Genomic DNA, 22,844 nt, shown 5'->3' with positions numbered 1-22,844 from the left:
TTGGAATTATAGGTGGCACCAGTGTGGCCTGTTTCCATACCTGTGGCCCCTCCAATTGCAGATATCCTCTTTAGTAAACAGGAGGGGATAGTTGCTGCTGAATACCACAAGGCAGGGGGCATACTTTTAAGCACAATGCTAGGAGCACGGGTAAGCCCACAACGCTTATTTCTCAGAATGTCAGACAAGCATTATTGTGGTTCAGCTCCGGAGTCCGCTTCCCAGCTAGAAAAAAACCCACATCTTTTTAAACATAAAGTGAAGTACTGTAAAAGTTTTATTTTACATCTAAACCAAAAAGGTATGCTAGCAATTCACCATTCTTTGACATGATCGTTTCCATAAGCCGTTCTCCGAAAACCAGACAACAGGCCAAAGTTTAAAGGATATTTAAACCGTAAACAACTGGACATTAAATAAAATATTAATAGACCAAACCAAATTCAGAGGTGCAACCTTGTAAAGAATGACAGTGTAGTTGGCTTACCAAAACAAATCTGGAATGGGGACATGTTATTTCAGTGTTTTCCCTTAACCTGCCATGTCTATTTCAGAGAGCCAATAATTAGTGGATTGTGAGAGAGCAGGCTCTGGCTGTGCTGTGTTCTTACTGAACATATAGTGATATCAGACAAAAGGAAGCAGCCAGAGGAAATTAAGCCCCTTACTTGTAGGTGTCCGGTTTGGGTAGGAAAAATATCAATGACCCAGATGTAACACATTAAACATGTCCACAGGCAATAGTTCTCTTCTGTCTTCAAGAAATTATTAGTGCACACTGAATTAATGCAAAAAAAAAAAAAAGAGAGAGCATTTATTGAGCCCTAATTCAAATGTTTCTCGCAGCCTTTCTATAGGGTGACTTTACAGATGAAACATCACTTTATGGATCAATAAATTCTCTTGGTTTTTTTGGGGGGGGGGGGTTGCATTAACTGTGTGCCCACCTCATTTGTTTACACTTTTGGACTTTGGAAGCCAGATGGGCAGTGAACACCAGCAACAGGAGTGTTCTAGCAACAGTCTCCTCTTGCTATTAGCGCTCTTTGGTCCCAGGAAAGATTGCTCCTTTTGGTCATTATTTGTTTGATTTAAGGAAGGTGTTTGAACTATTTGTATTGGTTGTCTTCCATTTAGCATATAAGGCATTAGCCTCCATTTTTATGAAATATTGGTCCACCCAGCTAACAAAGGCATGTGAAAAATAAACACTGAATGTGCACAGTACTGTACGTTTTTAGTTATGTATGTGAATAAATATGCTGCAATCCTTTAATGGGTTAGATGTATTTATGGTGTACTTAGAATCCACAATCATTTTTTTTTTGTTCTATGCTTAATCTAATTGAGCATTAACACCCAAAAAATGAGTGATATATCTTAATTTAAAATGTGGTGGGGTTGTTTTGCAACCACTTTGTGCCAAGGAACAATATGTGCCTGCTTATTATGTGAGGCTGTAATACAAGTTTTATTTTTCTACTTACAGGGGTGGAAAAATCCCAGGTGCCTTAAATGTACCCCATAGGAACTATGCTGTGCAGACTGACCTGCCAGTCACTGCTGCGACTGGCAAATGCGCTCACCAACATGGTGCTTTGAGGGGTGCGCTTAAAAGGAAGCGATGGTGACTGACCGCTCGGTGACGGCCGTACTCCTTCTGGAGTGCGTGGGGGGTTGAATGGGTTGAGCAGAGAGCGGTGTGTGGCTGAGGCGCATGAGAACTGGGAGCGTGTGTGTATCTCGTTTATCAGTGTCATTGTCGCAGTGTGTGTATTTCGTAGGGTGTGTGTGTTAATCTATCGGTGTGCGTGTTGCTCGCTGTGTGTGTGTGTGTCGCTCGCAGTGTGTGTCTCCATGTTGTACTGTACATATAAACATTTTGAACCAGCAAAACAAATTAAAAGAAAATTGAGGTGCGGTAATATATCTGGTTGTAGAAATACATGGAACATCAGGATATTGAAATTATCAACACTATTCCAATGTTCGAAAACAATTATATTCAGCGCAGTAACCATGTTGATGTAACTTTATGGTTTACAGTGATTAAAGTAAGGACATTACAAAATATGGCTCTGTAAGTAAGACTGATGAACTGTGCCAAGTGTGCAATAATCATAAGAACAAAAGTTTTAATATACCAGTCCTAAATGGGATTCGTTCCAATAGTGAGTTGAGTAAAGCATAAGATCCACCTTCTGTAACCTGTCACTCAATATAAATACTTATATCCAAAGATCATACATGAGTTGTAAAATGTAATTCAGGATATTATTTGATATGTAAGGGGGAACGTTGTAAATGTTTTGGTGTCCAATTCATAAGTCCTACTCAACTGATCTGAGGCATTGTGATACTGTACTACAAAAAAAAGGAAAAATTGAGTAATACTCAAGATTCTAAAGTAAAATTAACAAACTAGGAGAAATCGTAAATAAAGGGGGGGGGGGGGTGTGGCTCCACAACCTAAATAACGACAACATAAACAGAACAGCGTGATCATTACATGGGCACTACCCCATCCCTCCCCCATTGGAAATGTAAAAATAATAAATGTCAGTGGACAAAAATAAAATATAAACACACAATTTATTATTACTGTACATATTAGGTCTAAAATGTTTTATTTACAAAATAATGTAATTATCCTATACCATAATACACACCACAATGAAACTAGGCAAAGACACATATAAATACAGTTTTATACAAAAATACCCAGCTTTAAAAAAAAGCGGCACACCCGTCGAGCACATACACTAGATACCACAGGTGGCGAGGTAAAAGTACATCCCTCTACATATAAATCTTAGTCACAATACCCTATAACCCCACAACTGCAAAATTAACACAGCATCAAAAAGTTACTTGCATACAAAATCTCCGGATAATCCATAGGAACACTTAATCACCAAAAATTATGATTCAAATAAAAAGTATTCAAAAAAGAGCCACTCGTAGCTCAAAGAACCGCATGAAACAATATATACTAGAACTGACAAAAGCTCTGTAGTACAACAGTATGGTGTATAGTTGTACATTCTGGGTATTATCAGTAGCACTGAAGATGCAGGTATGTAGAATGCAATTCGGGAGATGTCCCGAAGGTTAGTAATGGAGATGAAGACTAACAGTTTTAACCGGAATGAGCCCAGGGGCTCTTAGAGAACAACTGGTAGGGGTATGCACTGCAGAGGAGAAATGAATTACCTCTGAAGCCCCGCTCCATGTAAAAGTTCCTCCTCCGTCTCTCCGAAGTCACGTGGGGAGTATGGCAGCTACGTGTGAAACACCGTCTCGATATAACCTGGCAATGTAAATCCCGTATAACAGATCCTGCAAAGCTGCTGCGCGTTACTCCAATCGGAAGGCAGGATACAATGAGGCAGCGAGGGATTGGTTGGGAAACGGAATCAGGATAAAGCATTTAACAACTCACCGGGTAAGTACAAAAATAAAAGTTCAATAAACGACATAATAAAAAACAAAGAACATACTGGGGACAAAAAAGGGATTAACCTCCCACACGTTTCACGCTAAGAGCGCTTTTTCAAGGAGTATGCTGGGGCAGGATCACAGGTAAGTTATATATCCCCTCCTTCTAAATCAGAAACATCTGATTGTAATTAGATGTAATCGTCAAAAGATGGCACAAACATAGCAAGCATTTGCTGGGTGCAAACACCTGAAACTCCGATTATATATAACAATAGTATGATATATATGAAAATTCTGTTCAGCTTCGTTTGAAAAAAGAAAAATAATTTTTCAAAGTACTTCAAATTGTAAAAACTAAACTCAAATGATAATAAATAGTGATTCTAGTAATAATTTACAATGATAAAGTTCATACTGTAGTGCCAACGAGTATTCTAAAACAAATCTGGGGCAATCACCAACAAGACAGGTACATCCTGGGTACATGCTGGGTACATGCTGCAACATTTCAGTGACATTTCTGCAGACAGACTAATGGCATATTGGATTAACAGCGAGGGTCCCTGGCAGTCCCATTCAAACTGCATGGGACTGCCAGGGACCCCTGCTGTGTTAATCCGATGGGCCATTAGTCTCTGCAGAAATGTCACTGAAATGTTTGCAACATGTACCTGGATCTTGTTGGTGATAGCCCCAGATTTCCCAAGGCAAATTTAAGGCAAGTTTTAGAATACTCGTCGGCGCACCTGTATAATCTGTAAAGTATTTTATGACAATGGTGTTAATCGTGCCAGAAATGCTAATACCATAGTGTTGCCCATAATGGTACAATATTACACAAATAGTAAAGGGACACGTAAAGCGATACATAAACAGCTTCACAGAGCTGACCACACATTGAAAGAAAAAAGGGCAAGTGTGACAAAGTTTAAAAGTAAAAATGCTCAAGCTCATGAAGAAAACCCTTTTAGGCTACATATTCGAAGATCAACTAAAGAAAGGATGTTTTTCTCTGATTAAATTGTTTGTTGAAACAATGTATGCTGTGGTCTGAGTTTGTATAAAGTACAGCAAACAAAGAATGTACAATAATTCCAAATCCAAAATTATCTAACTAGGATAGTAAAAAGCATTTATTTAATAAATGTAACTTCTAGAATTTGAGCATAATAATTAGAACATTATTTATAGAGAGCATTAATATGGGCAAAGCTGAATGATATATGTACTAAATTCATCTCGTATCACAATAAGTCTCATATCATATGTCAATAGAAACAAGTACTTTCAGAGAACTCAATAAATATTAATAAAATTGTAATCTGGTAAGAATTATTCAATAAAAAATGAATATATTCACTATATAAAGGTGAGAACTTTGAATAGCAAAAACAACAACAAAAATCACAGTCAAGGGATAGATCAATAAAGAACTAGTTTGTTGGAATTTCATTAAAAATAGTCCCACTCGGAATTTAACCCTTTAGGGGTCAAAGTATCAAGAGAGAAGATCCAGTGGGCTTCTCTCTTGTGGAGAGTACTGTATTGTTCTATCACCTCCTCTGATGTGAATTTGGATGTGTTCAATGGAACACATTTGAAGCTCGTAAGAGATCCTGATTGGCTTGCACTAAAATGTTTTGAGACTGGATGAATTAGATCTCTTTCAAGAATAAGTCTCATATGCTCCATAAAACGGAGTTTAAACATTCTCGTGGTTAAGCCAACATATCTCTTATTGCATCCACAAGCCAGCATGTAAATAACAAATTCAGTATTACAATTGATGAAAGACGCAATATTAAATGATTTAGTACCCTCACATTAGTGGATGTAATTCCTTGTAATAACGGGTCAGTTGAGAGAATACTCCAATGATTTTTTAGGATTCGTTTGATTGCATAGGCCTGATTGCTGAACTGTGATAAAATATGGATGTTCTTCATTAGATATATATTTAGTCTGACCCCTTCTCCGATGCCCTTTGTTGGTACGATTAGTAAATAAAGCATGGTTGGGATCTATCAAATCATCCCTATTTTTGTCCGGGGCATTGAGATAAGCATCTTCAAGTACGGTTTTGTTGTATCCTCTTGATATAAACTGATTGGTCAACTCTATTGCTCTTAAATTGAAATCTAAATTGGAGCAATTGCGAAGTAGTCGAATGTATTGACCATACCATATACCTTTAAATAAACTCTGGTGGTGACAACTAGTTGCGTGAAGTAATGTATTTACAGAATGTTGTTTACGAAAAATGTCTGTATGTACCATTTAGGTCCAAACCGACAAAGAGATTGAGATCAAGAAAATGGATGTGATGTGAGTGATAATGTGATGTGAAAGAAAGATTGAGTGAGTTAACATTAATGTATTGGATGAACAAAAGAAGCTCCTCAATGGAGCCACTCCAAATAAGTAATAGATCGTCTATGTAATGACGATAAAAGTGAATGTGATGACGAAAGGGGTGTATCTCCACACGTAGGACGCCTCCCAACAACCCATGAATAGGTTGGTATAGGAGGGTGCAAAGCACGTACCCATGGTAGTCCCACGTGTTTGGAGATAGAATCCCCCAGAGAAAAGGAAATAGTTATATAAGAAGAAAATGAATGCTATCTAGAAGAAACGTGATATGCTGGTGAAAGAGAGGAATCATGTTCGAGAAAATATCTTGTGGCTGTGAGACCATGTGAATGTGAAAGGATCATGTACAGTGAAGATACATCTAAGGTAACCCAAAGAAAATTGGGTGCCCAGTGAAAATTGTGGAACAAAGATAATACATGTGAAGTGTCTAGAAGGTGTGAGGGAAGTGTAGAAACAAGTGGCTGTAAGTAGCGGTCAATGTAAATAGACCAAAGTAGTACATTTTTCCTAAAATACACAAGTCCCTTCACTCACCACCCGTACGTCCCTTTGTTTCCAGCATAGGGTCACAGGTTGAGCACTTGTCTATTTACATTGACTGCTACTTACAGCCACTTGTTTCTACAATTCCCTCACACATTCTAGACACTTCACATGTATTATCGTTGTATATTGACTTGGTACTGTATATGCTGTTTGATCAAAGTCATTTTAATTACACAACTGTCAAATAGCTGTAATCAAACTGTGTAACTATCCTGAATCACCTATAATACAGTGATTGTATAATATTTTCAATGTGTAAAAATGTTGTAATGTACACCAATATGTATTGTTATTGGCCTCAAACATGCAATAGCTTAACAAGAACATGTAGTATCAGATTGTGAGGTGTTTATACATATGTGAGGGTCATCCAACATGCAGGTATCTGTGTTTGAGACATTAGTTCAGAATGTAAGTTTGGCAAATTACACATTCATAGTAGAGTCATTCATAATTGGCATGATTTCAGGTTATCTATGTTGGCTCAAAATATGCAGAATATTATGCATGACATAACAGCTGCATTATGTAAAAAAAAGTGTGTGTGTGTGTGTCTGTGTGTGTCTCTATATACAGTCATGTGAAAAGGAAAGTACACCCTCTTTGAATTCCATGGTCTTACATATCAAGACATAATAACAATAATCTATTCCTTAGCAGGTCTTAAAATTAGATAAATACAACCTCAGATGAACAACACCACATGACATATTACACAGTGTCATGATTTATTTAACAAAAATAAAGTTAAAATGGAGAAGCCATGTGTGAAAAACTAAGTACACCTTATGATTCAATAGCTTGAAGAACCACCTTTAACAGCAATAACTTGAAGTAATTGTTTTCTGTATGACTTTATCAGTCTCTCACATCGTTGTGGAGAAATTTTGTCCCACTCTTCTTTACAACGTTGCTTCAGTTCATTGAGGTTTGTGGGCATTTGTTTATGCACAGCTCTCTTAAGGTCCAGCCACAGCATTTCAATCGGGTTGAGGTCTGGACTTTGACTGGGCCATTGCAACACCTTGATTCTTTTCATTTTCAGCCATTCTGTTGTAGATTTTCTGGTGTGCTTGGGATCGTTGTCCTGTTTCATGGCCCAATTTTGGCCAAGCTTTAGCTGTCGGACAGATAGCCTCACATTTGACTCTAGAATACTTTGGTATACAGAGGAGTTCATGGTCGACTCAATGACTACAAAGTTCCCAGGTACTGTGGCTGGAAAACGAGCCAAAATCATCACACCACCACCGTGCTTGACAGTTGGTATGAGGTGTTTGTGCTGATATGCTGTGTTTGGTTTTCGCCAAACGTGGCGCTGTGCATTATGGCCAAACATCTCCACTTTGGTCTCGTCTGTCCAAAGGACATTGTTCCAGAAGTCTTGTGGTTTGTTCAGATGCAACTTTGCAAACCTGTGCCCTGCTGCCATGTTCTTTTTAGAGAGAAGAGGCTTTCTCCTGGCAACCCTTCCAAACAAACCATACTTGTTCAGTCTTTTTGTAATTGTACTGTCATGAACTTTAACATTTAACATGCTAACTGAGGCCTGTAGGGTCTGAGATATAACTCTTGTTTTTTTTGCAATTTCTCTGAGCATTGCAGTGTCTGACCTTGGGGTACATTTGCTGGGACATCCACTCCTGGGAAGATTGGCAACTGTCTTGAATGTTTTCCACTTTAGAATAATCTTTCTCACTTTAGAATGATGGACTTTAAATTGTTTGGAAATGGCATTATAACCCTTCCCAGATTAATGGGCAGCAACAATTGCTTTTCTGAGATCATTGCTGATGTCTTTCCTCCTTTGCATTGTGTTAACACACACCTGAATGCTCCAGACCAGCAAACTGCTAAAACTTCGGCTTTTATAGAGGTGGTCACACTTGCTGATGATCAATTAATCAAGGGCATTTGATTAGCAGCACCTGTCTGCTACTCAGCATCTTAATTTCTATGGAAACAGTATGGGTGTACTTAGTTTTTCACACACAGCTTCTCCATTTTGGCTTTATTTTTTTTAAATAAATCATGACACGGTGTAATATGTCACGTATTGTTAATCGGAGGTTGTATTTACCTAATTTTTAGACCTGCTAAGGAACAGATGATTGTTATAATGTCCTGATATGTAAAACCATAGAATTTAAGGAGGGTGTACTTTCTTTTTCACATGACTTTATGTGATAAACTCTATTCACATGTACATTTGGATGCAAAACAAACTCTTAAAGATTATAACATGTAGCTTCAAGTATTTATTAATATAGATCTGAGTATAGCAAACAGTATATATGTTCAAATAATGACTATTATGTTTAAAAGGTATTCACATCAAGCAAACGTGATATTACCTCTTAATTGTATTATATGTACTCACCCACCAGCCAACCATGTCCAAAATGACCCGTTTCAAATGCATGGAAGACTGGTGAGTTTCTCAGAATAGAGGAATCTTGGCTGGAACCGAGAATCTGGCTACCACATTCAGAATTTTCATGTTGGCATCGCATATGACCTGCACATTGATGGAGTGAAAGTGTTTCCTGCTACGGTACACGTGCTCATACCCTCTAGGCGCGGTCAGTGCAACATGTGTGCAATCGATGCACCCATCACACATGGTAGCCCGGCTAAGTTATAAAAGCCATTCCTGAGTTCCAGCCACTATGTCTGCTCTCTAGGAAAATGAATATAATTCCAAGCGCGTCTTGTCGGTGCACATAGAAACTGGCTAAAGGCCCGCGAGAATGACTACGAGACCCCGCCTACTATGCCCACAGTTGTCTGAAAAGTTGCAAAAGCAAGAAAATGTAATGAGCACAACATTTTAACGAGGCCAGGCACTGCATGACCTCTGCCTGTTACGGAATCTAAATCTTCTCTGCATAAAGAGCTAAGATTGCTGCTGAACTCAAGTGATATTTGATAATAGTTTCCTCATCAGTAAGCCCCTCCAAAAGTATTTGTTCACAGTATAAGCATTGGCAAGGCACCACCTCTCTCCTCTGTCCTTTCCCCTCTCGTCTCCTCCACCTTCGCTCTCTCCCTCTCCTGTCCCTCTCTCCCCTCCTCTCTTCTCTCCTCCTAAGCCAGGGGTTCTCTTTCTCATCATAATGTGTCGCAACTCTATCTCCATCTCTGCATCCGCCATCTCTACCACAAAGTAAGTGTGGCATTGGCTTCGTTTAAGTAGGTATGTCATGAAGCCACGTGACTTGAAATATTGAAAGCTGTTACCAAAAAAATTAGAAACAATAGCCTTGTGTGTTTAGAACCAATGAATATCTGTTCATTAGCGTGCCATAATCGTCATGACCTGATCTTTATTGAAGATGTGACGTACCTATTCGTATACGTTGGTTAGACAAATAAAAACTGATGTTTCTAATGCCAGAAATTGTCACGTACCCAACAGTCAGAAATTGGAGTGGCAATTTGCGGTTAAGGATAATTGTTACTAAATCATTGAAGCATTTTAACCTTCAAATTCACCCACACACCCACAGAAAATATATATATATATATATATATATATATATATATATATATATATATATATATATATATATATATATAAAACATGTTCAAACAGTTCTAAACATTGAAGGATTCATTGAAAGGCAAAAACAATAATGGTATTGACAATAGTAATACAAACATTGTAGATTGATGACAGAAGAAAACATGTATTAAATAGGTTAGCCATGTTTGTTAAACGTTTAAATGTATGTAACATGTGAGACCATGTCACTACTGTCACAATAAATATCTTTATATGTTAAAGCTGCAGTTCAAAGTAACATTTTGACAAAATGAAATATATTTTCTCATTAAGTATGTGCATTAATACAATCTGCACACGGACAAGTGATTAATTTACGTTGCAGATCGATCAGTTCTCCTGTAATCGATCGCTTGGTCGGTTTATTTAATTATTTTCTTGCCCAGCATTGTGGGAAATTTAGACAATCAATATAATATGACTGGCAAGTTACTAGATCCAATTAGTGCACTGCTAGACAGAGGCCGAGCAAATCAGAAGAGGAGGGGGATGTCACTTTACTAATGCTTTATACATTATAAACATTGTAAATGTATATTTAAAATGTATGGTATGGTTATTTGTTTAATTTAAAAATATTTTGTTTTAGCACATAAATGATGTATTCTTCTTTACACACCTTGGATATTGTTTGAGCTGCACCTTTAAGATGCCACAATAGGACTATCCAGCGACCCTTCTGAACTCAAAAATTCATGTACCCCCTATATAACCATAACATCAACAAGTCATATCTTAACATTCATAACGTAAGCGGTGACACAATAAGGCCAGAAAGGTAAACTGTTATATTTATTAAACTCCTACTTTTCAAGACCACGGGATCACAAATACAAAGCAATATGTGTCAGCTCCAAAGAATCCATGCTTAAAACATATGTCTAAAATAATGCCTTTAATTTCTAAGTCCCGTCTTGCCGCTTATCGACAGCTTCTTGCCAAATTTTCCTGACGGGACGATTTTGAGAGGGAATCTCAATTCTACAGAGGTGATTAGCCTCGATAAGCTAATCGGGGCTACTAGAATAGCACGAGTTTGAAAAGCTGGCAAGAATTGGCTTATCGCCGCATGTTTGGCGATTTTTTATTTATTTATTATTTATTTCTTTTTAATATCCGCCAAAAAATGGTAAAGTTCTCTTATCGCAACTTATCGGGCTTACTGAATCGCTGTAGGCTTTTTTGGCGATAAGTGGCTTATCGCTACTTAGTGCATAGGCCCCTATATCTGAGGTGAAAGCTGTAACAATAGACAACGTTACCCGTAGTAATATAATGATACATTGTAGCTGTTGCGTTTCACTAACAGAAGGCTGGAATCGGCAGCAGTCATTTATTTAGCCCCAAGAGTAGTATATTCACTGATCGATCACAGCAGAACGGATCGATCGGCAGCATAGGTAATTTGTTTTCATTAAAGGTAATAAAGTGCTGCGTATATTAAAATCCCCAAAATATGTTTTAAAAAGAAGGGGACAGCGAGGAATGCTGTTTTTTGGGCACAGTTAATTGGAAGCTGATAAAGCAGCAATACTCCATTCCCCCAATCTTCTTTCTATTTTTTTTTCTTCTTATTTGTATATGTAAAGCATGCAACTATGTATAATTCTACAGTCTTACTTAAGATGGCAATCGATTGGTGCTCCTGCTATAAATCTGTTACAATCCTGATTGCGTGCCTAAGTAAATGGCTGCTTCAGTCAGTGTAACTCAGCAGCTACAATGTATCCTATTACTAAGGTTACAATATCTATTGTTACAGTTTGCAGCTCAAACTGCTGTTGATATTAGCAACAAATTATCACAAATAGGAAAGTGTTGCAAACAGTTGCTTAGGAGTTGGGCTAAATCCTGCTATAGAAAGCAAAGGATGCTTTAAAACTCCTTAAAATGGCATTGAGTTGAATAACAAACAAATAAAATACAGTAAATATCTAATACTACAGAACTGATTTTTTTTATTTTTATTTTTAAAGATTTCACATGTATTGTTGCTTTCATTCTGAATAAAATATTGATAATTGGTTCATCACTGAGAAACTAAAAAAAAAAAAATCCAAAGATAATTTAAGTGTAACAGAATCTGCAAATTGATGTCACTATGTCACAAAGCAGTTATAAAACAGATTCAAATGTTTTTCATTGGGGATTCTCAATGCTGATAGAATCAGGACATAGGATAATTCTGTATTGTTTGTATTTTCAGAATAGATTATTCTCAAACTGATATCTCTTAATGGACCATCAAGAAAGCAATTCATAGATGTAACCGTGTGCATTTCATATATGTACTTGTACATATTCTGCTGCTGTTCTATTAAATGGTATACCCTGTGTCAAATCTCCAATTGTCCACAAGCTATAGAACTTTGCAGTAATTCCACAATATGAAACATTTACAAAAAAAAAATACTGGAAAAGTTGTATTAATATTTTAATTTTTTACAACTTTTGCATATGTAATAACATGACCTTTGTAATATCATGGACCTTTGACCAGGACCATACTGTAAGATTAGATAAAATACAGGTCTTTGAGTGTAATAAGAATTCTCCTATACCTTGGTCAAATTAATACTGTAGACCAAGCCTGCACAACTTGTAAAGTGAGAAGGGCCGAACTGCTCCAAAGAAAACTGATTTAGGCCGCACGGGTAAAATCGTCATAGTCATCGTCATCGTCATCATCATCATCAATCATTCTTTCCCCCAGCACCCCTCTTCATTTTCCTCATCATATCTTCTCTCCCCTCCTCCCACAGATCATCATATCACCCCCCCCACACCCAACCCCAACCCACTGACCAGCACAGGCACAGACACTGACCTGCACAGGCACAGACACTGACCTACACTGACCTGCACAGACACTGACCTGCACAGGCACAGACACTGACCTGCACAGGCACAGGCACTGACCTGCACAGGCACAGGCACTGACCTGCACAGACACTGACCTGCACAGGCACAGACACTGACCTGCACAGACACTGACCTGCACAGGCACTGACCTGCACAGGCACAGGTACTGACCTGCACAGGCACAGACACTGACCCTGACCTGCACAGACACTGACCCTGACCTGCACAGACACTGACACTGACCTGCACAGACACTGACACTGACCTGCACAGACACTGACACTGACCTGCACAGACACTGACACTGACCTGCACAGACACTGACACTGACCTGCACAGGCACTGACACTGACCTGCACAGACACTGACCTGCACAGACACTGACCTGCACAGACACTGACCTGCACAGGCACAGACACTGACCTGCACAGACACTGACACTGACCTGCACAGACACTGACACTGACCTGCACAGACACTGACACTGACCTGCACAGGCACTGACACTGACCTGCACAGGCACTGACACTGACCTGCACAGACACTGACCTGCACAGCCACTGCCGCACAGCCACTGCCACACAGCCACTGCCACACAGCCACTGCCACACAGCCACTGCCACACAGCCACTGACACACAGCCACTGACACACAGCCACTGACACACAGCCACTGACACACAGCCACTGACACACAGCCACTGACACACAGCCACTGACACACAGCCACTGACACACAGCCACTGACACACAGCCACTGACACACAGCCACTGACACACAGCCACTGACACACAGCCACACAGCCACTGACACACAGCCACACAGCCACTGACACACAGCCACACAGCCACTGACACACAGCCACACAGCCACTGACACACAGCCACACAGCCACTGACACACAGCCACACAGCCACTGACACACAGCCACACAGCCACTGACACACAGCCACACAGCCACTGACACACAGCCACACAGCCACTGACACACAGCCACACTGACCCACTGCCACACTGCCACACTGCCACTGACACACTGCCACTGACACACAGCCACTGATCCACTGCCACTGCCACACTGCCACACTGACACTAGCTCTGAGGAGCAGCTGCAGTGGGGGGGGGGTGTCCTACCTTTCACTGTGGAGCATGGCTGGAGGGGGGGGGGGAATCCATCTTGGGCCCTGACAGCAGGCACCTCACTTCCTGCTCTCACTAACAAGCTCCGCTGTCACTAACCCCACCCCCACCCTCTGCAGTCAGACCGGCCTCAGCTCTGTTCCTTCTCTCCTCTCTGGCTGCAGGGGATCGCATCAAACTGCTGCCGATCCTTCCCTATTAGGCAGAGGGGGTTGGGGGGAGGGTGCATCACAATGCTAGTGCTCGGCAGAGCGGGCTCAGAAGGAGGTGGGGAGCGTGTGAAAATGCTGGCGCTCCTTCCCTCCTGTGTCTGCAGAGCGGGCTGGGGGGGGAGGAAGGCATCGCGGGCCGCACAGGGAGCATGCGGCCCGCAGGCCGTATGTTGTGCAGGCCTGCTGTAGACTGATGCCTATTTAGTGTCCATGGTACGTGTTTATATGTGCTTTATTGTATTTTTTCAGTACGTGTACTGTAGTATATTCAGCAATAGCAAGTGATTGGACAATGTACTGTAGCTATAATAAGTCGAAAGGTCTGTAGTTAAAGTACAATTTATGTTTTCATGACATAACTATAGATGCATGGCAAGAACTCTGAACTATGTATATCTGCTACAATAGTACACAAATATATGATACAAATGCCAAATATTCCTTGTCACATACTTCTTATTGCATACAATGGTTTTGTAAAACCATTACAAAATCAATACCATGCATCAGTTAGTGATCATATCTGAAAATGAAGCACTGGCAATCTGTGCCCCTATTTTTCCTACAAAGGGAAAATATAAGGTGGTTAGCATGCTGAGAAACATGGAGTGTTTCAGTATGTTATCCAGGACGACAAAATACCGTCTATCTTAAGAAACTGAATACTGAGCAAGAGCATCACTCTTGTTTGCTAAATATCCAGTCATGCAGTACAATTAGAAAAAATGTATTGACATCATACCAATGCATAAGAAAGAGACAGGTGAACCTGACAAAGGATTACCATATCCGAAATGCAGCGACCTGGACCTAGAGCTTTTTGGTTGCACGAGGACACCGTAGCTGGCGCCTTCACTTCGGAACTGCAGTCCTGTATACCGGACGCGGTGAGCAGGAGCACACTGCACCGGAGAGCGGGACGCTGGCGGCATGGTCCCGGAGCAGTTATTTACATGTGAGTTACACTGTTACTCACGTTTATTTAAATAAATACACTTTTAAACTTTTATGTGTGGCGCTGTCTTCCTTTATATACCCACCTACACGAGTGAAAGACACAGAAGGGAGATTGTGTGATTTGCTGCAGAGAATGCGCAGCATAGGAATAAAGATACCTGTACAGAGATTCGGTACCATACATGGCCGTTTGAGTTCATATATAGGTATTCCCTGACTATTCATGTGCTATTCCATTGTGTTGCTTTATACTTAATTTATTTATTATCAATATTTTATTTTGATACTGGTTTGCGCCCCCCCCCCCCCGCCCCCCGTCTCTTTCTTTTGCATATCCAAAGATATGGAAGATCCTCCTGGGGCTGAGCAACATACCTAGATCTGATGTGTTGGTTTAGTATTTTCTAGACCTTGTTTACATTTACCTGTCATTTTGTGCAAGTGTTGCGCTAAGGGAGCCCCAGTTTACCTATATTATCGTACTAATGCATACATACTTTTTTTTTTATCAAGATGTGTTTTAATAATCAAACTATTTTAACACCTGCAGAAAAAAAAATACCATGTATGTTTGTTTAGAAGATGAAAACAGAAACCTTTCAAGGTACTGATGCACTATATTATTACAATAAACATGTTTTTTTTTAAATAAATGCTACTTCACCCAACCCTAGTCTTCCTCCTTTTAAATTACATCTGTTGCTACAACCCTTCTACTCAGGCCCTAGAAAATGAGTGAACATCTTAGCTTACACTGATACAATTGCTGCCATCTCATTTACGCATTAAAATGTCTGCTGTTCCCCCAAAAGCAGATCCTAGTTTGGTTCCTGAAAAAGTAGTATTTCTCAGAATGTCCCTGGATATCTCTGAATTCTATATGTTCCTGGTACTACAACTTTTCTGTGAACCCAGTTATGCGATTCCCATTGGAAAGAAAGCTCCACTGTCATAGCATCGAAGGTGTATGTATGTATGCATGCACTTTGAACTCTAGTAGTAAAATAGGTCTTTCTCTCACTTGCTCTCTTATAGCAATTCCAGTATTTCAGTGGAGGTAAAAACCGTTAATTCTACTTCTGAAGTTAGTTCCGTGAAATGTATACTTGTTTTTAGGAAGTAGGTTAACCACAAAGGAGATGCATCTTAGATCATAGAAGATCAGATAAAATTGTACACTGTAATAATTACAGAAACTGTCAAATTAAGTGGAAACTGTAATTTCCCGACTAGTAAAAATGACAGATATTAATTTGTATATGCTATTAATAGAAGCTACTAAACCCTCTATAAGCAATAGTAGTGACATACGGAATCCGAGCAGGACGGAGTTGGTATGTTACTTATCCTATTCTTTTATGCAATCATATTTTAACTATATTATATACTCTGTTTAGATATATATTGGATTTATCTAATATTTGTATCTATTTAAATTGTATAATAAATGCCATTATAATTATACTCTCAACCCCTTTCTTTATTGTGCCCACAATACTTAGTGTACGACCATACTTACAGTAAGAATTACCATTCCTTAGGACATTATTTATGGAGAATGGTATAATCTGTCACAGTATTAGGAACTGACCGGTTTAAATCCTAAAAACTTGCCCTTCATACTGTACATAACCCTACGATTAAGAGAAAGTAGATAGAGCGGAGAGGGAAAGGAGAATCTAGCAACTTAGGCTGAAATATCCCTAGGTATGATCCTGACCCCACTGAGTATCTGGTGCTGCAGATTTGTGTTGGCAAAACTCAGAGGTACTGTAATGTGGTACCTGAGTGCATGAAAATATGGGACTTTTCTGCTGATCTCATCACTGTAGGAGACACCTCTTTGAAAAGGTTTTCTCTGTTCTTTTATACATGTCCCTGCTAGCAGGCTTACTGGCAGGCAGTGGGGTATGTTGTTGCTCTGGGAATTTGTTCCTAAAGTGGATACTCCCATACCCAGATTCACCAGAAGAACTAAATTACCATTGGAAGGATGGGCCCCATTTAGAGTACCTATGAATCACAAGATGAAATTGATTTTAAATCGGGTATATTTAACAGGAGGAACTGCTAATAAACCAAAATTATCAGTGGCATGAGTATCCAGATCTCTTCATGTATCGTTATCCAATTTGATGGAAGATATCCAGGAGGGTGTCGAGTTCTACAATTTATGAAAGCTATTGAGAAACTTTTATTCAAAGACAGATTAGATTAAATATTCTGCCGAAATATTATTGGGAAAAAATCAATACCTTCCGCAGGATAAAATATATATATTTTTCCACTTATGACAACTCACTCTTTCAGAGAAGCTAAAGCATACAGGCCTGGAAGACTTTATGGAAGACAAACTAGCAGCAGAGCGAGGTCTCCGTTTTTTTTTTTGGTTCCCAAGTTCAGGGCCAATCAAGGTTTAATACCCAATGAGGTCTGTCCTCCAAACAGCAGTCTGGGGCAAGAATCTTTAACTTTTTGGAGGATTGGGTCCATACATACAGTATTACCACACACCATTGGGTGTTGAAAGTGATCAGACAGGGATACTCCTTGGAGCTCTTCTCGATTCCAAAACAATTTTTTTTCACATTATACCATACTCCCAAGGGCATATCAGAACTCAATACTCTACATCAGATTATTTATCATCTAATACAAACAGAGGTAGTTTCTTAGGTTCCAACAGGTAAAAGGAACAAGGGAATTTATTTAAAGCTGATACTTGTTCAAAAAACACCCTGAGATTACAGGGCAATTTTAGATTTAAGGAGAGTAAACCAGTTTCTAAGATTAAGAACGTTCCAGATGGAATTTCTACGCTCTATACTTCAAGCCATCCATCCAGGAGATTTCTTGTCTTTCGTAGATTTAAAGGATGCATACTCCACATCCCTATTGTGAGATTGACACCGGCTTGCACTAGTGTAGCGACTATATTTTCTAGGGATAATAATCAATACAGCATAAGGAAAAAAAACATTCTTCTGCAAGAAATTGTCAATTTAAAGAAAAAACACATGACCTCCAGAAATCTGATTATTCATATCTGTAATTGATGTCGTCCTGTGGGCTCACCTCCACATAACCCTTCAAACAAACTATTTTAGACTCATGGAACACACACCCAAAAGAAAGCCACGGCTCTACTGCTAACATCCGAGAGTTCAAATCCATATATATAGCACTATTGCGCTTCCAATCAAATCTCCAGGGAAGACCAGTGAAAATAAACTCAGATAATTGGAAGGCTGTTGCCTATATAAATGATAAATGTATAACCAGGAGTTTTCAAGCTATGGAGTAGACCCCAAAATATACAGTACCCCACCTGATGAAGGAAAGTTGTATCACCCTGAAACGTAGTTGATCTAACTCCTGCACACTGCGGCTAGTGGTAGAGACAGGCAGTTTAACTCACTCCCTTTAGATGCAGTCCGTTCTTTCTGTTCTTTTATTGTAAACAAACAATAACAACAAATGAGGGGAACTGTGGGTAAATCACATATGTGCGGGAGAGGTGAATTAAGCTAATTCTACCAAGAGATGGGGTACAGACTGCTCCTAATGGCTGCTGGATCCAAAAGGAAGCGCACTTTCCTGTGCAGACAGGAATAAGACAGGACTGATTAACTCTCAAAATATATTAAGGGGGTAAAGCCAAACCAAAAGAGTTTTAGACAGAGGGGGGTTGCCAAGGCTGGGAGCAATGGGGAAAAGCAACAATGTTGCAACTACACTGAGGACCAATGGCTGCCTCAGAACAGGGGACTGAACATGCAGAGAGGTTCCAGGACAGTAGTGCTTGTTTTTCTACTCTACTCGGTTCTGCATATGATCTAATAAACGGTGCAGTTTGCGCATATTTGGATACCATTCCTGTCGTGCTTTCTTCTTGAGTTTCATTAAAGTAGCTGATGTTGTATTAAGTAGAGATATTACAGGGAGAGAAAAGGGTGTGTCTGATTATGTACTTTTAACAAGAAGGGGAGTGCTGTCATGTAAGAAGAAATTCGTATACCAAATTTCATATTTCAGTGGAAACTAGCTGACTTCCTCAGCAGTAACAAGAGCCATCCAGGAGAATGGTCAATGAATAAAGGGATTTTCTAACACTTGGATAATTCATGGGGTATTCCCAAAATAGACTTAAGTTGCGTCCCCGCTGGTGCTGAGCACGTGATGCTTGCCGCTTTTAATTACATTAATGTATATGTGCAAGTTCCCACTCATGCGGTGCTCGGGCACACGCACTCACTCAAGCTTGGAGCTTGAGTAAACAATTTTTTTTACTTTGAAGCACGCTCAATTTGCCCGGAATGCCCCCCGCACGCGCGAAATAGCGTGCAAAATAGCCAGGACACCCGGCACTTATACTTGGAGAGCTGGTGATGTCACTGCTCTCATGCATGAGCAAGGTCAGCTCCTGCAGGGCCACAGCCTTAGGCCACGTCCATACTTTATACTTTCTTGCTCAGGCGCGCTGACGCTTAGCTGCGACAGCCGTCAGTGCTCATTTTTCGTGGCCTTGCCTCAGAGACAGCGAGTGTACTCGCGAGGCTGGTGGGAGGCGGGGCTGGAGGCGGGATTCCTGCGGTGGCTATGTCGCGTCATCGCGCATGCGCGGTCAGCACGGCAACGGCAAGTTCCTGCAGTGCTGTCCAGCCCAGGGACAGCGGCTGTGCTGCGGTGGGACACACGTAGCTATGCTGCCCCTGGTACACGCAGTTCCTGAAGTGCTGCCCAGCCCGGGGACAGCGGCTGTGCTGCTGGGGGACACACATGTAGCTATGCTGGGGGAGAGAGTAGGACGTTACATGAGGAGGAGGAGGTGGGCGAGCAGAGAGAGAGGATACCCCTTTTGAATTATTATCCCCGCTGGCGCCACACACTCAGTAGCCCGTCCACATATCCCTGCTCTCCTTTCATTGGTTGCTGAGGCGTCACGTGAGCGGAGTCAGCGCGTGAATTTTAAATTTCAGTGTCGGCTCTGTTCAAGCGCGCCTCAGCAAGCAACTGAAAGCATGCGCGAGCCCCTACTAAAGCCGCTTTAATTGCGGCTGTAGGGGCTCAGCGGGAAGCATCAGCAAGCGAGAGCAAGCAAGCAGTAAGCATGCCCTGGGCCTTAGTGGTGATGAGAGCAAACCCGAAACTTCCAAGTTTATTTTCAAGAGTGAAAATCGAAAATAGAAAACATATAGATTCCCTAACCGCCCGATGGAGCTTCTCTCTGGCATACGTCAATGCCGCTTCTAAGGAGAGGTCCACAATTATTGCATATGTTCCAAATTGGCGCAGGAGAGCTTAGTACACAGATTTAAAAAATTTCCATCTTCTGCTAGTTCCAAATGTACTCTCCCCAAGGACCCAGCAAGATTAGCTTTAACAGCATGGAAATTGAGAGAAAAAAAAACGTGATAGACAACATGTTATGGTTTCACCTCATTACAAACGACAACAGGTTTCTCTGAATTTCAGCTTCCTCAAGAGTAATCAATACAAATGGCATTAGGAGTTAAGAAAAAATGCAGATAGAATTTAATACTACAGAACTGATTTTTATTGAAAAAAATAAAATAAAACATATAGGGTTTTGCTGCTTTTATACCTTTAATCATTTTTATTGTTTACTTAAACATTATTTTTAGCCTTTTACATTTGAAACCATGGATCAACTAAACTACACCCCCAACCGCCCTTGTTTATTTAATGAGATTAATAAAGGTTGTCCTATCAGTTATCCCAGCAAGGTGTACCTTCAAGTGAACCTCTTTCATTGGGAGCTAGTCTCGTCATTAGCATCAATTATCTTGTATTTTCATTTAAACTATAAGCACATCACACCTTATGTACATTTTTTTTTCATCCGTTTACTCTAATTACTCCTTTTTGTATAGTTTTTTTTAATTAGATGGTTTACATTTATATAATGTATTTTCCATATTTGTATTTATTTAATAGTTGCCCGAATGTACATCTTGTATTTACCCTGTACATTTTGCAATGATGATAATATGAACATGTAAAAATTGGATTATTGATTTAGGAACCACCTGGGGAAAACAAGTTAACTGTGCAGCTCTTGTCTTGTACCCTTTATATGGGTTTTGTAATTTCCTATGCCAAAGCAGTTTCCTCGTCTACAAAAAAATATCTGTGGTGTATATTATTGATTTATTTGTAAAAAGTAGTGTGCTAACAAAAACATTTTTTTTTTACCGCAGAGAATATTTCTTATTGTAATACTTAAGCTATGTTAATAACTTCCTTTTTTCACCCTTTTTGTTTTAGGCACTTGGAAATCATGAATTTGACAACGGAGTCAATGGACTTTTAGATCCATTCCTTATGGAAGTTAAATGTCCTATTCTGAGTGCGAACATTCGATCAGATAAACAACTTGCACCTAATATTACTGGGTACTATCTCCCCTATAGAATATTACTGGTTGGTGCTGAAAAAGTTGGGATCATTGGATATACTTCAAAGGAAACCCCAGTTCTATCTGCTCCAGGTAGGTTATACATTGCTGTCACCGTTTTTCCATATTTCTTGCAGGGCGCAGAAATGTATTTACTTGCCAAAATGCCACAGTATTTTGAAAGCTACATAAAGATTCAATTATCTTGTCTATCATTACATAATTTGTATTTTGCATTTCAAATTAACTTTCATAAATAATATGTTTGAATTATGACATCTGATTGATTAATAGTAATAGTCTGTCATTTTTAAGTACAAGCCATATTGTTTTTTAACTATTAATCTGAATACTGAAAACTAGAAATGACAGACTAAAAAATAATGTAGTGCTGACCTTTGAAAATAGTATGTAGAACTGTATATCCATTGAGATCTGTCTTTGGGCTCTTACACTATAATATTTTGTGGATCCAAAGTAAGGTGAAAACATGTTTTGTGCAGCAGTCAGGTCCATATAGAGACAAAAAAAAATCCTGTCCCAAAATAAGCATAATCAGTAGAACTTTGGACTCTCTCTCCTCTTTTTTTTTTTTTTTTTTTTTAATAGATATAAGAACCTTGAGAAAAGAAATTGTGTGGACACTGTAAAGACTAAAATATATATACATAAAACCTGAGCACTTTAATTTTACAAGGTTGGCAAAAGCAAAGGCAGAGATTTTATGAAGTGCTTCTGCACACCAGCGTAGCAACAGTGTAATGTGTATAGTAAACCAACAGAGCTGTTGTACTGCACAATTCCCCAGTGCTGATAAACAATAACATATTTATTTTCGCTGTTAGCTGTTATATGGCCTTCACAAAACTGTGAGATACAATCAACGTTACAAATTAATCTGTACTGTAAATGTGAGAACATTTATTGTGTGTAGGATTATTCGTAACAAAATACCTTTATTGTATGACTAATCCATTTTAAAATAATAATTATTACAGGTCCACATTTGTTATTTGAAGATGAGATCACAGCCTTACAGCCTCAAGTTGATAAACTTCTAACCCTTGGCGTAAACAAAATTATAGCTCTGGGACACTCAGGTTTTGAAACGGATAAACTTATTGCCCAGAAGGTGAAAGGAGTAGATGTTGTAATAGGAGGACACACAAATACATTCCTTTACACGGGTAAGTCCCATCAAGAACATGCCAATGTGGAGTTTTTCTCACCAGTAGTATTAATATAAATGACATATTCAGTATATTGGTAATTACATATGTAACAGTGTTTTCCCATGGCCCTTCTGATCCTAACCCCTATGTGAGAA

General features: G+C 39.5%; 1 protein-coding gene across 2 annotated transcripts in view; it reads left to right on the top strand.

Moving 5' to 3' along the window:
• Positions 1 to 22,844, top strand: part of NT5E (5'-nucleotidase ecto) — a 93,135-nt gene that overhangs the window by 18,825 nt on the left and 51,466 nt on the right. For both annotated transcript variants that reach the window (XM_075597892.1, XM_075597891.1), the window contains exons 2-3: positions 21,388 to 21,610; positions 22,516 to 22,704. In XM_075597892.1, coding sequence (XP_075454007.1) covers positions 21,388 to 21,610; positions 22,516 to 22,704 — 412 coding nt within the window. The remainder of the gene's footprint in view (positions 1 to 21,387; positions 21,611 to 22,515; positions 22,705 to 22,844) is intronic.

This window comes from Ascaphus truei, chromosome 4, assembly GCF_040206685.1.
Source record: "Ascaphus truei isolate aAscTru1 chromosome 4, aAscTru1.hap1, whole genome shotgun sequence".
Classification (NCBI taxonomy): Eukaryota; Metazoa; Chordata; class Amphibia; order Anura; family Ascaphidae; genus Ascaphus; species Ascaphus truei.
This window is presented reverse-complemented; position numbering and strand designations above follow the sequence as displayed.